Here is a 17,155-nt window from a genome sequence, read left to right on the forward strand (position 1 = left end):
TACTGAACCTTCCCCCCACAGAGCCACAGAGCTGGCAAGCTGATGCCATATCTGAGACTCCATCAACCTAGCTAACACTGTTTGGCCCACCCTGGAGATCCCCAGAGACTCCGTCCCACCTAACTTATGAGCTCACCCAACTTATGGGCCCATTCAAGCTGCTTTTCCATGAATGGCAGGTCTTGGATCATGCTTTACAACTTCTTAAATCCTGTCAAACAAGCAAGAGCCAACCTAGATTTCCAAGCCCAGCAGCCATCTCAGATTGCAAGGTGGCCCTGGTGCAAAACAGGTGGGGGCTGACCTTAGCCAGTGCCACCTGGGAAACCCCAGGGCCAGCACATCCAGGGGACAGCTACAGACCATGTCAGAGCACCACCAACCAGGTCCTGCACAGCTGATCCTCCACAGAGGGCAGAGGTTTGTGGCAGCTGACTGGCCTGGGTAAAACACTCCCATTGATCTGCCAGCAGCAACCAAGGCTCACCTACAAGAGGAGGGTGTAATCAGGCCACAAGAAGGTGCACCTCAAGTACCCAGCTTGGGTGATAGGGGAGGCTGTGCCACTGGACCCTGCAGGACACCTACTACATTAGGCCCACACTACCAAGACATGGAATCAAAACCACTACCTGCCTAATACACAGAAACATATGCAGGGAGGCTGTCAAAATGATAAATAAAGTAACATGGCCCAAATGAAATAACTGATCAAAACTCCAGAAAAAGAGCTAAACAAAATGGAGATAAGCAATCTATCAGATGCGAAGTTCACAACACTGCTTGTAAGGATGCTCAAGGAACACAGTGAAGACCTCCACAGCATAAAAAAGGTCCAGTCAGAAACGAAGCATACCCCAACTGAAATAAAGAATAATATACGGGGAAACAACAGTAGAGTGGATGAAGCCAAGACTCAAATCAATGATATGGAAATAAGGAAGCAAAAATCAACCAATCTGAACAACATGAAGAGAAAAGAATAATCCAAAATATGAGGATAGTACAAGCAGCCTCTGGGACAACTTCAAACATTCCGACATTCGCATCATAGGGGTGCCAGAAGGAGAAGAGAAAGAAAAAGAAATTGGAAATCTATTTGAAAAAATAATGAAAAAAAACTTTCTTAATTTGGTGAAGGAAATAGACATGTAAGTCCAGGAAGCACAGAGTCCCAAACAAGATGCAAAGAGACCTACTCCTAGATACTTCATAATTAAAAAGCCAAATGTTAAAGTTAAAGAGAGAATCTTAAAAGCATCAAGAGAAAAGAAGTTAGTTACCTACAAGGGAGGTCCCATAAGACTGTCAGCTGATTTCTCAAAAAAATTTGCAGGCTAGGAGGGATTGACAAGAAATATTCAAAGTCAAAAATTCAAAATCAGGGACCTACAGGCAAGGTTGCTCTACTCAGCAAAGCTATCATTTAGAATCAAAGGGCAGATAAAGAGCTTCCCAGACAAGAAAAAACTAAAGGAGTCTGTCATCACTAAATCATCATTATATGAAATGTTAAAGGGACTTATTTAAGAAAAAGGAGATCAAAACGATGAACAATAAAATTGCAAAAAACAAATCTATCAACAATTGAATCTAAAAAACAAACTAAGCAAACAAGAAGAATAGAGACAGAATCATGGATACAGAAAGCATTTTGATGGCTTCCAGATGGGGAGGGAATGTGGAAGAATGGGTGAAGAGGTGAGGGGATTAAGAAGTACAAATAGGTAGTTACAGAATAGCCATGAGGATGTAAATTACAATATAGGAAATGGAGTAGCCAAAGAACTTATATGCATGATCCCTGGACATGAATAATGGTGGGGGGGGGGATTGTCTGAGGAAGTGGGAGGTGCTGGGTAGAGGGAGGGTAAAGGGGAAAAACCAGGACAATTGTAATAGAATAATCAATAAAATATAATTTAAAAATAAAATTAAAAAAGGATAAGCTTTTAGAACAGTGTTGACACTGTAATAGATGCTCAATAAATGTTAAAATTCAGTAAAAACAATAACAAAAACAATAAGAGATAATACTGAGTGCTAAAATTGTTTCAGTATTATCAAGATATATATCTTATCTTCATACCAATCTTATGCAGCATTTATTATCATTATTCCATATGATAATAAAAAAGTTTAGGTAGGGTAACTAAAATTATATAGTTAGAAGTGTCCAAAGCTCTTGGTCTTCAATATGATGTTCTCTTTTCCATGATCTGGTTTCAACTGTTGGTAAAAATACTGTGAGATGCCACATCAGTCAATATCTTTAAAGAATACCTCTCTGAACTGCTATGACTATTGTTTAGCTATTACCATACTTTTGAGTAAAACTATAGTATTTAACAAGTTTAAACAACTGGACTTCCAAAAATTCAATGCTAACTAGGAAGCTTCTCCCTAGGAAAATTCATATATGACCTTGCTTGCATGCATAAACTTGATAATAATTTCAAGGCCTTTAAGGACTCTCTAAAATCTACTCCAGAACTCTCCAGAGTTCATGGTACCTGGACAGCTACAAAAGAACAAAAAATCACAGTCCTCTCACTTTCTTAATAAGTCAAGCTTAGAAACTCAAAACAATGTCACTCACATTTAGTTAATCACACACTCCGACGTCTGTCTACTTCACCAGTGCCCTTAGACAATTATTACTCAGTGCCCAAGTCATTGCAGTGGTTTTTAATTGATCTTTTGGGCTTTAGTTTTTCCCTCTTTACCACATCCTGAACATAACTACTATTTAGATTAAAGCAACACATTTTCATTGAACAGATACTCTTTTACAAATGCCTGCTTTGTGCTGGGGCCACAGAACCGAAATATGCATAGCTCCTTTCCTCAAGAAGTGGCCGTGAACCAAGGCAAAGGGCAGGAACTGGGCGGAAAGTGCAGGAGCACATTTGGGTTCATCACCTTGGCTTTCAAGCCGTTTGGGGTGGTGCTCAGTGTGGGGCGATGGCATCATATAGGACCCTGGCACCCATCAGCATTGTTTCTTTGGAGTCCATGTAATGGAATGTATCTTTCAAATACTGATATTTGCATTTTCTGTAACAATTCCTTATAATAAAATGAGGTAAAATTGTGCACTCAAAAAAAAAAAAAGAAGTTTACAGGCTAATGAGAAAGACCAAGAAGTAATTTTAACATAACTACTATGCAGAAATAAACAAAAGGTACAGAACTTTTCCCATTAGGGAGAAAGGAAGATGCTGTGGGATCTTGCATAAAAATATCAAAAAAGCTTTCTAAAATACAAACTTTGTTTTATGGACCAATAGAACTTATTGAGAAAAATGGAGGTTAGGATAGAAGAGAGTTGGTAAAGAGTTCAGACAAGTTGTGCAACATAAACAAAGGTATTGTGACTACCAAATATTAGTTAATATATTCTTCTAAAACACTGCCTTAATCATTCCACTATTCTGCTTGGAAGTTTTTAGTTACTCCCTATTACATGCAGGACTAATCCATCTTAATTCTTTTAAAGCCCAGTTCAAGTCCTTCCTCTTTGATGAAGTTTTTATTTACAATTCTAGTTTCTGGTGCTTCTTGTCCCCTCTCCTCTCTCTTTTTTCATAAGCTTTCTAGTGCTTACTGGCCCCTCATTTTTTTTTTAGTACTTACTGTGCTTTGCTGAATAGTGTTAGTAAATTTCTTTTTATTGATATTGAAGAGAGAGGAAGGTGGGGGGGAGACAGAGAGAGAGAGACATAAACTTATTATTCTACTTATGTATGCATTCATTGGTTTCTTCTTGTGTGGGCCCTGACCAGAGACTGAATCCACAACCTTGGAGTATCAGGATGATGCTCTAACCAAATGAGCTGCTGGACCAGGGCCTAGTAAATTTCTTGTCCAAATCCTACAACCCTCCATCTAAATGGTAACTGTCTTATTAATAGGCAACCTGTATACAAGTTTGCACCTGTCCTAGTTTCTTGTGTTGAGGGCTGCCCCAGTTAATCTGTGCTTCTGAACCGGAGATACATTTTCTAATGAGTAACAAACTAATGACTGTAAATTTGAAAAAGTTAATCCCAAAAGTTATTTCTATTATTAAAAAGTAAACTATGTGTCACATACACCATTAGATCCCCCATGGTTGGTACACAGTATTAGCTTTAAAAAAGTACTCTTTGAAAGCCTGAATAATCTCCAGGTAGAGATATACTGGTAATGGGGAGTTGGGAGACAAGTTGGAGAAAGTCAAATTTTAGAGACATGAACAATAAAGGACAAATTTTAAGAAAAGTGTAAGAAGAGGAAATATTTGAAGATGAAACTCTGGTGAACATTACTGGGGAAGTGAAAGAAAAAAGGCTGTCAGGGAGCAGGAAGTTATACAGAGAGAAAGAAATTAATAGAGAGAGTCTGCCACAGGGGTAGAAGAAGGATTTTCAAGAAAAACAGGTTAATAACATTTGGATCGGGAGCCCAGAGTTAGAATGAGAAAATCATAGACTACCTTTACAGGACATCAAAGAAGGGAGAAAAATAGATGATTAACAAAAATTTATACATATTTTGAGGTGAAGGGTAGAGAGGTGAGTTTGCTTGACAACATGTTTTCTTTAGGGAACAGGAAGTTGAGATATCTATCGCCTGTAAGAGAAAGCAACATAAAGTAGTGCATGGAGAATAGAGGTGAAGTTTTGGTGTGGTGTGGGAGTTAGAAAAGAAGGGGATTTGAAGATAAACATGGAGACCCCAGCTCCAGCCTTGGTGAGACCAGAAGTGACTGCTTTCTGGGTTTTGCCGAACAAAATCAGTAGTTGAGGAGCTAGAGTGGTTTTATAAGTAGACTCAGGATTGAGGGTGGTTGGGGAGAAAATTAGGGGAAAAGACAAAGGTGAAAAAAATTCAAAGATTTGGTGAGAGAAGGACTAAAATGACTGACAGGATCTTGGCTAAGTAGAAAAGAAGGAAAAGCCGAGAGGCTTAAGAGGCCAAGGATTTGGAGAGAGAGGCACACAGACCATGCAGGCCTTGATGAGAAAAAATTAGAAATAAAAAGACAGAATATAATCTATTAGACATCTGTCTCTTTAGAAATTCAGATATAGTGTGAATTGAGCTACTTGGGCACATCTTACTCTCTGAAATTTTTCCTATCATCTAGCAGCATAATATCACAAAATTAGTGTTTAAAATTACTGCTTACTGAGTCATTCCTTTGCAGTTTCCATTTTGTATTGATATCTAAAACTGATCCTAGGAATCTATATAAAATTCAGTGACTGTTAGAACAGTGTCTGTCCAAGGTGATTTAACACATCTTTTCATTGTATGGTATCCTAAGTGTTTGGGGGTTTTATTTTCCTTAAACCTAATAGGAGATAAATATTTTAAACTCTAATCAAGAAAAAATAACCTTGAATGATAAAAAGAGAATAATTGCTTTTAACCCTAGCATTCTAGTTTGCAGAGTTGCGGTTCCCCATCTTTATGATGGAATACACAGCACTTCGACTCAGTCGTCCTCATGGCAAAGCGAGGCTGGCGACGCTCTGACCTGCCTTTGTGTCCATGATGTGGAGTAACACTTCCAAATGTATTTTCCCTCTCGTTTTTGTCTATCGCCTTTCAAGCATTTGTTATAATGCTTTTGTCTATCGCCTTTCAAGCATTTGTTATAATTCAGCTGACTACACAAATCCCTCCATAAGTGAAAATATAAGAACCAGAATAATAAAAGGACATTACCAACCTAGGGAGGCTTATTTCCACTTCCTCTTCTTGCATCTCAGAGAACCATTTCAAGATTTGATGAGCAGTAATTAGTTTTTCCATTTTTTCTATGTTCACCCCTTCTGCAGGAAGTATAATGAGTAAACTAAACTCGTCATCTTTGTAAGGTAATTCCAAAACCTGGTAGTTCATGGAGGATTCAGAAAAATAACCTGGAAAAGAGAAAACAAAATAGTAAATATACCTGGCAATTCCCCAAGTCATGCTTTAGAGTATGATTTCTCATATTACCATATTTTGTTCTCAAAAGAGCCTTCATCATTGGAACTTTGACCGCTGCACCATCTTTCTCAGTGAAATTCATCAGCTGTGTGTCTTCTTTTCTAAATTTTTGTTTCCAATCCCCCTTGAAATAAATAGCGTTCACCAGGACAAGCCGAGTCAGAGGGCCAAATTCTTTCCCTGAAAACATGTCTTTAATTTTTCCTGTGAAGGGGATAGAAGAGGAGGCAGGAAGAAATATGCATTAGCTCAGTGGAAATACTTCACTAGAATTTTTTTAAAATTTCTTTTGCAGATCACTTATAAACAGAGTGCTTCATCGCCTAAACATAGCAATTTTGAGAGCAAAGGGCAGCACTATTAAATATTTTACTTAGAAACAGGTATAAACAGGATTTACCTAGGAAACAGGAGAGACAAGATTGTCTTAAGCAAATTTGAACTGACCTAGTAATGAACTCTCTTTAGTAAGATTTTCTATAAATTGTTTTTCAGACAGAAAAAAAAAGTCTCTTCTTGTGTATTTATTGGCATTTTTCAAATGCTATTGCAAGGTGCTCCAGTAGGTCTATCAGAATGAATAAGTTGATGGGACAATCAGTCTTCCACTCGCAGCTGCAGCCACTGACCATTGGAAGAGACAAATACACAGCTGCCAGTATGATTTTCTTCTTCCAAGAGTACAGTCTCCTATATCAATGTCCAATGAATATTTCAAAGTTATGAGACAAAGGCATGAATGGTGCCATGGCGCTACCTAGGAAGGTTCTCATTTTATATACTATTAATAGGACTTCCCTATGACCCAACTCACAACACCCACCTCATGTTTCATCTGATGGTTTCCTGTCTGAGGCTTCCCATAAAGAACATAGTAGAATCTTACACCATCACCACTTTTTTGTGGTAAAATGAATAAGCAAAGAAACAGACCACTGTTTATTGGGGACCAGATATATGCTTGTCACTTCACATGCATTATTGTTAAACTTTTTAATAATCCTGAAATTTAATAATATCCTCATTTTAATTGAGGCATAGCTTAGAATTTGTTAAAATCTGAATTCATCTGTATGACTTTTTAAGCTTGTGTTCTTTCTGCTATGTCATTCTATAGTCCTTTTGGAATTTTTGCTAGCTTGTATTTAATTTCAAGTTAAGATCACCATGTTTATTATAGGACTATTAACATTTATTATTAAACATTAACACATTATTTATAGTACTTGTGGGGAAAAAAGCATTTGGGATTGACAGATCTCACTTTTATCTGGCCAAAGATATTGTTCCTGCTGCCATACTTTAAAAATCTATACAATAACAAAAATTACTAATAAAATTCTTCCACTAAGAATTCCACAAATAGGTGTTTCTCAAAAAAATGATCTGTTCTTTTCAAAGCAGTTCACAGTTTCTCTCAGTTTTGTTTTAGTTTAAATTTGAATAGCAGGGAAGACAAATAAGAGATTTATCACTTGAGCCAATTTGGTAGGGAAATATTCAACCATTCTTTAAGATATTAAAAACTATGAATACAATGTTAAATAATGATTTTATGAAAGTGGGAAACTTTACCATCTGTTTTGCTTTCTACCCAGGCACTTATTGTTTCTGCACAAGCTTTCGCATCCTGAAAATCCACCACTTTTATGGCACTCTGAAAAAATTTCTTGTTGCCATGGAGATACTGTTCTTTCACAGTGAATCCTTCTTGAAGGTAGAGGGCATTGGCAAGATTAAATGTAAATTCCTGTTTTTTCTCTGAGATGGCAGAGAAAAACGACTTCAGCACAGAAAATTCTTCTCCTAAAAAATAATTATAATGTATACTGACATATTGAAAACAAAAACAACAGTTTTCCAGCTTTCCTTCTAAACAATCTGATTCCTATTACTGCTTTTTGCACACTTAGGTATAATGAATAATCCCTTCTAATTTAGTATAAATATTTAAGCATTTATCTCCCATAGAATATTCATTTCTTAATGAAATCAGCTCTTATATAGGAAAAAAAGTATCCATGTAAATCTGAAATTTGTCAGAAACAAACTAAACAGTGTGAGGGAAACTCCCTCTTAATAGTCAAATTTAGCTTATTCTTGTTGTTGGAAATTCAGCATTAGAATCTCATCCCTGGCATAACATGCAGTATTTATAGAAGGGTAATGCTAATGGATGCAGATGGGGCCTGTGACAGTGATTAGTAATTCTTTTCAACATTACTTTTATTTCCGTTTAAGAAAGAATTACTCTCTTATGAGCAACTGCACCTGTCCAAGATTTGATGTTCACAAGGCAATCCCTATAATCATTTCTCAAAATGCATAAGAATTAGAATTGCCTCTTTCTTCAAGTTTGTGAATCTACGTACTTTGGTTGTCCACATGAACAATAAAAGTCTTTAATCATCCCAACTATAACCCCTAGCCAAATGAGTCCGTCAGAGTCAGCTAAGAATCACCGTTGGCCTATTATATTTGTTTATCATTGGATCATTCTGACCAGTGTTGTCAGAAAGGTGTATTTGGCTAGGAGAGAATTCTATGATCTTTGTCAGTGGCTTCCTATTACTCACCAAAGGGTATCAATGTTTTTCATCCCCTTTGGCTTAATCCTGGAACTCAATCATTTAGTCTGGAAACTATATCACACGTCAAAGGTTTATTCAGGGCTTTTGTCATATTTTCAGTTAAATACTGAAAATACCACTTTTACAACTTTAAAGGTAATTAAATGCAATTAATTTCTATTGAAGAAACATAAATGGCTTATCATTGTAAGATGCGCATTACATGAAGAGATTTTAAAAATATTACTGAGGTAAACTTAATACTCGGTGTCTACTGGATATAAGCATGTGTGTGTGTGTGTGTGTGTGTGTTAACACTTTATCACCCCATAAGGTATCTTTGTGCAAACACGAGCACATGCCTTTGATGGGGTGCTATAACCTCATGGCCTCACATCTTGTCCAGCCGAGTAGAGGCTACATTTCAGTCCCTAACTGCCTCTTCGTCCTGGCACTCTTGTGTAGGTGCAGCCTACACAACCATACAGGAGGCTCTGGGAAGCATAGTGTATTATATTTCACACTATAAGTCCCCACACATGGAACATAGACACAGACAGAAAAGATTGTAGATATGAAAGTTCATCTGAAGAATTCGGGTAATTCTTTACAATCCTGTAATTCCTTACATAGGAAGGGATGAAAATTAGTCTGTTTTACTTGTTTATGCGGTGATTTCAGATGCAGTCATTTCTTACTGTTTGAAGCCAAGAAAGATGTCTCAATAGCTGGGAGGCTACAGAGGAGAATTAGGTAAAGGCAGGCAAGCTTCTCTAAAAGAATTAATTAAGGTCAGAAATAAAGTGGCAAAATGTGAAACCAGTTTGCAGGTACTTGTAACTCACGAACATCTTTAATAGAAAGGGGACGAAAAGGAGACTGGGAGAAAAAAATAGCTCGAACTCATTTATCAGAGCAAATAGATTTATGTCATGTACTTAAAGGTCTAAGACTGGGTGACAGACAATCAGCTGCCCTTTGATAGATCGCTGGACTCAGAAGTCAATAAAAAAATGTCAGCAAGTTGCACAGATCTGGGGCAAAATGCAAAGCTATCGGCCTTACAAATTTGATTTAATTTATAAATTAACAACCTCTCTTAGCATATATCAAAAATAATACATATACATGGCTTACAAAAAGCTATGAAAATACGTTTACTTAATTTCCTAAAATAGAGCTGGGGAAAACCTACTCGTCATGGGGTGAATATGACTTTTGGTTTGATTGTACCAGACCTCCATAAAATGTTCTGAAGTCTAGTATATGTTTACTTCTCTTGCTGTGGAAATCCCAAAAGCCAATTGTGAATGCAATGTGAGAGATTCAAAGATGAAAATAAAGATGATCACAGGATTAGAGATTATTTTCACCAAATGGTCCATATAAATCATCTCATCCAAACTCCTCTTTTTATAGTGAGGAATCTAAAACCCAGAGAGACACATGCAGTAACTTGAAAGGTGCCAAATCACAAGGTCATTTGATTGCAGAGCTGAGTCAAGCATTCATGCCCAGCTCTCTCTCCATAATGCCCTTGGAATGAAGAAGCACCTTCATGTGAGTTTTTGATTAGTAAGCAAAATTATTACAGGAAAAGAAAAACGGAGCATTATCAGAGGTTCAGTAAACTGGAAAAGGCAAATTTTGAGCAGATGTTTCAGTAGTGGGGGAAAGAAGGAGAACTGAGCACACTGAGAGCCCCAGTGGGGCAGGATGCCAGGAGTCATATGCTTATCTCTAAAATAAGCTGGGTGTTTATGTGAAACAGATTGGGAGCAGAAAAAGTGAACTATAGACTGATTCAACAGAGTGCACCTTTTGATAATCTTTGGGAACTGAAGGCAGGGCCAGGACTAAGATGAGTCAGTGAAGACACCTTGGGCATAAAATTTAAGGAGATGGCAATGAATTCAGTAATCGAGATAAACAATATTTTACTGTGATACATTTTTTAAAAGTCAGTATTAATTTCAATAAATTTATAATGAACAAAACATGCAAATCTTAAAGAAAGACAGGACCATGAGTACTGATGTTTCTTTCTGTCTTGGGTCCCAGTGTGGCTCTCCCAGGCACTACCTTCCTGCCTGTCAGAGTCTCCTCCTGCCCTTAGTGCCGCCGGTGCTCTTCCCGCTCCAGACGTCCTGGGCGTTTACCCTTCCCCCTGTCTCCCCTTCGTAGCTCTGTCTCTTTTTTCCTTATTCCTTCAATTCCCCTCTTTTTTATTTTTCAAATCTTCTCCCTTTTTGGATGGTCTTTTCTTTTCTTTTTGTAGTTTTCCTTCATCTGTGCCCCCACTCCCTTCACAAAGCATACCAGAAAGCAGATTTGGTACATCTTGTCATATGTGCTAAAATGCTCATGTTTAACTGTTTGTATACATTCATCCAAGGAAAAGATAAAGATTTTCATTATTGTTCTTATGATCTATAATCTTCACTGAATCGTTTTTGGAACTAGTTCTAGGAAAATCGCTTCACATTGCTTTGGTGACCTTATCTATACATCAGTGATATGTGTACTCACAGAGTAATTCAGAAAATTAAATGAGATCATGTATATCAAGCACATAAAACAGTTACTGTTAATATACATATATATACACATGTTTGATATACTGTCATCATTATTACTATGATTATTATTACATTCACAATCCAGAGTTATTAAGACATCTGTGTTTCTCTGTAAGATTAAATCCATTTAAAGTAATTTAGATTTTAGAGGCTCTAATTTGCTAGTTTATCATGGAATCAACTTTACATATCTTCATAAATGTTCTATTACTGTTCAAACTGTACCATGTGATTTAAATGTTTCTGGGACTGTGTAGTGGGATTTGCTGAAATTAACACAGACAGCCAAGACTAACTCTGGAACATAGTGGCTTCGTCTTACATTATTCACAAAGGAAAATGCTTGCAATTAACTTCACTCTCATCTACTTTTTTTTTAACATAAAATTGCCTTTGTTTAAAATGATGCAAATAAAATCTTGTAAAGGAGAAAAACACATTTCTAAATATAACTATGCTGGGCTAAGACAAATATATTGAAGTTAGTTATAGTAAATAAATTCCCAAAGCAGAAACCTGGATCTTCCTCTAAGGTTCAGGACCTGTGATCTGACAGAGATGTAAAAGTTTAAAATTAGAGTTATTATGGAAATTGAGAGTGCAGGGGAGCCAGGGAAATGGGCAACGGCCCCTTCAAATGGGGTGCCAGCCGCCTCCAAACCAGCAACCACTCACACGTAAAAAGGCCTCTGAAATGTTCATTTTTCCAAAATTTTTTTAAAGGCTAATAACCAAATACACTTTTAAAATGAATACATTAATGCTCTATTGTCTCATTTAAGTGAAAAGCTTCAATTTTACTTAGAAAGCTAATTTTGAAAAGCTAATGAAATCAACACAAAGATTTCTGGGTGAGGGTGCTCACCAGAATGTTTTTATTAGAGAAGTATTGGAAATGACCTAAGGAGGAAGGGCTAAGTAAGTAGTGATATTTCTGTAAGAGTCAATGAAAGACAACAATTAATATTTATATTCTGAAGCAGTTGCATGATCTGAGAAAATGATCACAACATAGCAAGGGCTAGTGGAAGAATATGTGTATATAAACATAAATAGATATACATGCATATGCACAAACACACATATACACGAAGCTTAATCTCAATTAATTAAAAAATATCTAAAACAGATCAGAATAAGATATACAGATACACTCATAATCTTATATCTGTATAGAATTAATTTCCTAATAAATTATTTTGGTAACATTTTCATTAGGAAACAATTACAAATGAATGGATATTATTTACATTACAATTTTCCAATTAATTATAATTTTATACTGTTTGTAATTTTTTTATTTATTAAAGTTCTGTGACCCTGAACTTATCTCTAATATTTTAAAAATAAATTTGGCCAGATATCATCCAGTACACATAATCATATGTAAGAATCTTACCAGTTGAGGTTTCCTGGAATTTTAATGTTTGTCTTATCTGCTGTTGTGCTTTTCCTTTTGCTCCCAGTTGTACCATTCCAAGAGCCAACATTGTTCCAAGCGGGGAAAATATAATATTGTTCTCATGAGATGAACAAAGAGCTTGATAAAGATCCGCTGCAAATTCAGTACTTCTTTGAGCCAAGTGTCGTGAGGCTTGACTTCCAGAGAAAGTCAATAGAAGACTCCACAACAAGACCTTAAACATTTTGACCTCTGTGCAGCAATTCAAAGTGTGTTAGTTTTCAGAGTAATCAGAGTTTATCATACCACACTCAAAAGAAAACTTTCTACCTGTTAGAATTTCCTTTCTTCTTAGGACAAATTACCACAAAAATATTCTGATGTCAGTGTTCAGACTAAGCATCATCTATTAAGAGAAATAAGCTATGTCATTTAAAAACAAGTTCAAAATAGATAGTAGTTTCTTAAAATCAAAAGAGATGTTATAATTCTCGGGCATTATTAATAGTAATACTATCACTAAGTGGCTCTATGATACATTTTTCTATCTTTTCCCATGGCTTTAAATGGAATTCCTAAAACTCTGGTATCAATGGAATCCTCTCTCCAGACTACTCTAAAATGGTTTATAGATCAAAAAAATACCCTGGCTTGTGTGGCTCAGTGGATTGAGAGCCAGCCTGCAAACCAAAGGGTCACCAGTTCAATTTCCAGTCAGGGCACATGCCTGGGTTTGAGATCCCCAACAAGGGGCACACAAGAAGCAACCACACATTGATGTTTCTCCCCACTTTTCTCCCTCCCTTCCCCTCTCTAAAATAAATAAATTATTTAAAAAAATGGAATTTTAAAAAATGATACACTTCTTTGTGGTTTTAGACCTATAACATTAGAAAATTAATATATTCTAAATCAATTAAGTAACCTAACTTTCTACAACAGTAAAAGTTATGAAATTTGTAGCGCAAAATACTCCAAAACCAACATGTACTTTTCTAAAAGGAGAAAAGAAACCTCAGAAAATTATAAAGAAATGAAATTACAACCAAATATAAGTAGTACAGCAATAACAAAAGAAGAAAACAACTTTTTAAAAAAATTGAAGAATAATTCAACAAATAACAAATACAAGAAAGCTGCAGTTGAAAACTATAACCGAGTCACAACAACAGTAATCACGCCCCATGGAAGGCTCGCCACTCAAACTGCAGGAAACTTGACCGTGATTACTCACATCTTGAGCACAATGAGGTTTCGCGATTTTACCATAGACTGGGTGGAAAGTCGACACTGAAGATCTTGTAAATCTTAGTAACACTAATTTTACCTTACAAATAAGGCACCTTAATAACTCCTAGTTGAATAAATTGCTAGGAAATAACATTTCATTGGGGAGTAAAGATAAATGCCTCTGGAATAACGTGTAGTTAACCTTAAATAATTGAAGAACTATATTTCTAGAGTGTTTTGCAAACCATTAGGGAAGTCCTCATGACCCCAAAATGAGTTCAGTTATGATGAATCACTGTCACATGTAGAGATCTCTAATAGTCAAATATTCTCCAAAACTAAGCTGTGGCATCATTATTTAAATATTCCACATTCTTTTCTAGTATATATACAAATATATTTAAATATTTGAACTTTACTTGCTTAGATATACAATTTGCAAAGGAAAAAGATCTCAAAGTGCAATCCAAAATGATTGTCAGAAAACAACGTTTTGTTAAACTGAAAATACAGATACATACAAAAATCAAGGATAAAATTAGTACACAAGGTGGTAAGTGGCAAAGCAACAATAGGAAAAGCTAATGAGTAAGACAAGTTTTACATAAAAAATAAATTTCTGTGTATCTTTTATAATATATTCATTATCTCAGAAGATTTCTGCCCAAAATATCAGTTTGTAGGTATATAGTCAAAATGTTATCAGCACTTTTAAGTAATCAGGTGGTAATCCATTAGGCATATGTTTATGTTCTTGGTTTGTATCAGAATAATAAACAATATTATGAAGGGTGTAACCTTTCCCCTATAGAGGAATCTGCAAGTTATCCTCTCATTGTTATTAACAATCTTAATAATTAAAATTTACATTCTTGAAACATCCATTTCTCCCAGAAAATTTCTGGGTACTTAATAAATTACAAGATCACACAAAATATTGATTTTAAAAATTCACATGTCATTGGCTTTTGGATTATATCTCATTAGAAATCACAAAATACTAATAAACTAAACAACCTGATGAACAATCTTATAAGAACATGATATTCAAATTTATAGTGGCACCTTTTAAGGTGGATAAAAGTAGTGTATTAATTTGATAAATTTAAATATGTACCAAAGTGAACTGAAATGCCATTCTTATTTTATTAAGCACTCATAATCAATATTATTACATACAAACTTTATTCAAAAGCTATTTAATTTTAAGGTACTTACTCAAAATTTGCTTCTGATCATTCACAGTAATGTTTTGATTAAAATATGCCTGCTGAGAAACATTAGTACATGGAACACCTGATCAGTCAAGGCCAGCTCTATTTATCTTGAACATTGCTAGATTAATTCCTCTGAAACTAAAGCAGGTGTTCACCACATTTGTATGAAAGGACTAACATGATCAGGTTAATGATCAATGATGAAATATGCGAGAACTGAGAGAGAAAACAATACTAGAATTTTAAAAGATCATTAAGTTTATATTAGTATTTTATTTATTATTTCACTTCTTTTATAACAAGTAGAAACAGAATTTGGAAGAATGCACCAGTGCTTGCAAATTTGCTAGTAATTAGTTCTTTTTGTTTCTCACAGGACTCCTATATCAGATTACCAATGTATTCCATCATAAATATTTCCAAATGCCTATGAGAAAAACAATAAAGTGCTATCAAGTCTAGAATGCAGAGAGACAAATTGCTGCTGCATTTACAGAGTTCTCAAAAATTCACTAAATTATACAATAGTCAGAGGAATTTCCTGCGGCTACACGGCCCATTTCAATCCTTAGTATAAAGTCTAAATATTAAAGAAATATAATCTTCATGCTGAACAAAAAGACCAAATTGCCAAATTATATCAAGATATTACTATTAAAATAAGTATTACTATCAAAAATTAATATTAAAATAATTCGATAGTTAACATTGGTGTTACTTTTATAATTTTCTTTTTTTTCTATAATTGGTTCATTAATAAAAAACAGGTATGTAATTGAATGGGTTTTGATCTAATTATTCTAGTTCAAATCAATCACATCAATGGGGATCAGATATTACAAACATTGCATTATTCGTAAGTGGCCTCTGAGAAGAAAAATGGAAAATTTGTTCATTACAATTAAACAAGTATTTACTATTGATTACTAAATGTAATATTATTTCTGGTAAATCTATGAAAAAGAAGTAAAATGAATAAAGATACCTTTAAAAGAGCTTATTAAAAATAACTTTTTCAAGGACTCTTACTAACATTTTTTAGTGTCTAAATAGGGCTATACCTCAATAACAGCCTTGAGAATCCTGATGGCTGATGTTGTCCGTGATCTCCTAACTTACTGCAATTTTTAATTGCCCATCTATGCATCTCTAAATATTTTCTAAATGTTGGGTTATACTCTAATATTTCTTATTCTGACATAAGCAAACCCATTTCCAGCTTTTAACTTCACACTGTTAGAGATTGTTTTCCAAAAACGCAGTTATCGAATCTAAGAACACTATCATTCTTTTATTCTACTCTGCAATTCATAAATAGTAAGTCTGAATGTCCCAGGCTATGATTCAATCAGTGCTTCTCTACACATGCAGTGACCCCAGCAAACATCCATCACAAGTACGCTTGGTTACCAAATCATTGTGCCTACGATGCTCGGATTATAATGTAATTTACCCAGGAACAGGCCGTTATTTTTCCTTCCAGTGACAGAGACAGACGCTCTGTCGTAGTAGGGTCGTTTAGTGAATTTGTTCAGTAAGGAAGTTATGTTATAGCTGTTCAAGCAGCCCGTACATTTTCCTTATTTGAGGGAGTAAAAAGCAATGGCCATGAATTTCTCCTCCATGGTTTAAGCTCTTTTAGTAAACATTAAGATACCACAAGTGTTCATAAAATATTACTGCAAACCTTTTAAATATTTTCACAAATCTCTTCCTTCTACAACTCTATTTTGCCACTACAACATCAGGAAAAACAAAATTATTAATTAGTGAAATCCAAAATGTCTTGGTATTAATTTGAGCACATCACCACATCCACTGTAAAACAAACCACCCAACAAAACCACCTGGGAATATATATAAAAACAATAGCAAGTAGGTTACAGTTTCAATTTCATTATCTTAGCATTTCTTAGCATTTTATGGTTTTTTTAAGTAAAAATGTGTTTACTTCCATACTTTAGAAACACAATCAAGTGCTCTCATTAATAAAAAAAAAGACTTAAAAGTTAATTCTTCCATAGATTACTTTCCAGTATTTTTCCCCCTCTGTCATTTTGCTCCATATATTTTGGATAATAAGAGGAAAATGGTTGAAAAGAGAACGAGTGAAATTACATTTAGTGTAAATCTTCGTGCCACACACAAAGTAGCCTACTGAAATGTATGCGCACC

At 35.2% G+C, this 17,155-nt stretch overlaps 1 protein-coding gene across 1 annotated transcript in view; it reads right to left on the reverse strand.

Moving 5' to 3' along the window:
- The window catches only part of SERPINI2 (serpin family I member 2), a 31,829-nt gene extending 16,700 nt beyond the window's left edge, over positions 1 to 15,129 (reverse strand). The window contains exons 1-5 of the mRNA XM_024560484.3: positions 14,982 to 15,129; positions 12,531 to 12,785; positions 7,558 to 7,788; positions 5,992 to 6,186; positions 5,720 to 5,912 (exon numbers count right to left, since the gene is read on the reverse strand). Coding sequence (XP_024416252.1) covers positions 5,720 to 5,912; positions 5,992 to 6,186; positions 7,558 to 7,788; positions 12,531 to 12,777 — 866 coding nt within the window. The 5' untranslated portion in view covers positions 12,778 to 12,785; positions 14,982 to 15,129. The remainder of the gene's footprint in view (positions 1 to 5,719; positions 5,913 to 5,991; positions 6,187 to 7,557; positions 7,789 to 12,530; positions 12,786 to 14,981) is intronic.
- Between the last annotated feature and the right edge of the window lie 2,026 nt (positions 15,130 to 17,155).

Source organism: Desmodus rotundus, chromosome 2 (assembly GCF_022682495.2).
Source record: "Desmodus rotundus isolate HL8 chromosome 2, HLdesRot8A.1, whole genome shotgun sequence".
Lineage (NCBI taxonomy): Eukaryota > Metazoa > Chordata > Mammalia > Chiroptera > Phyllostomidae > Desmodus > Desmodus rotundus.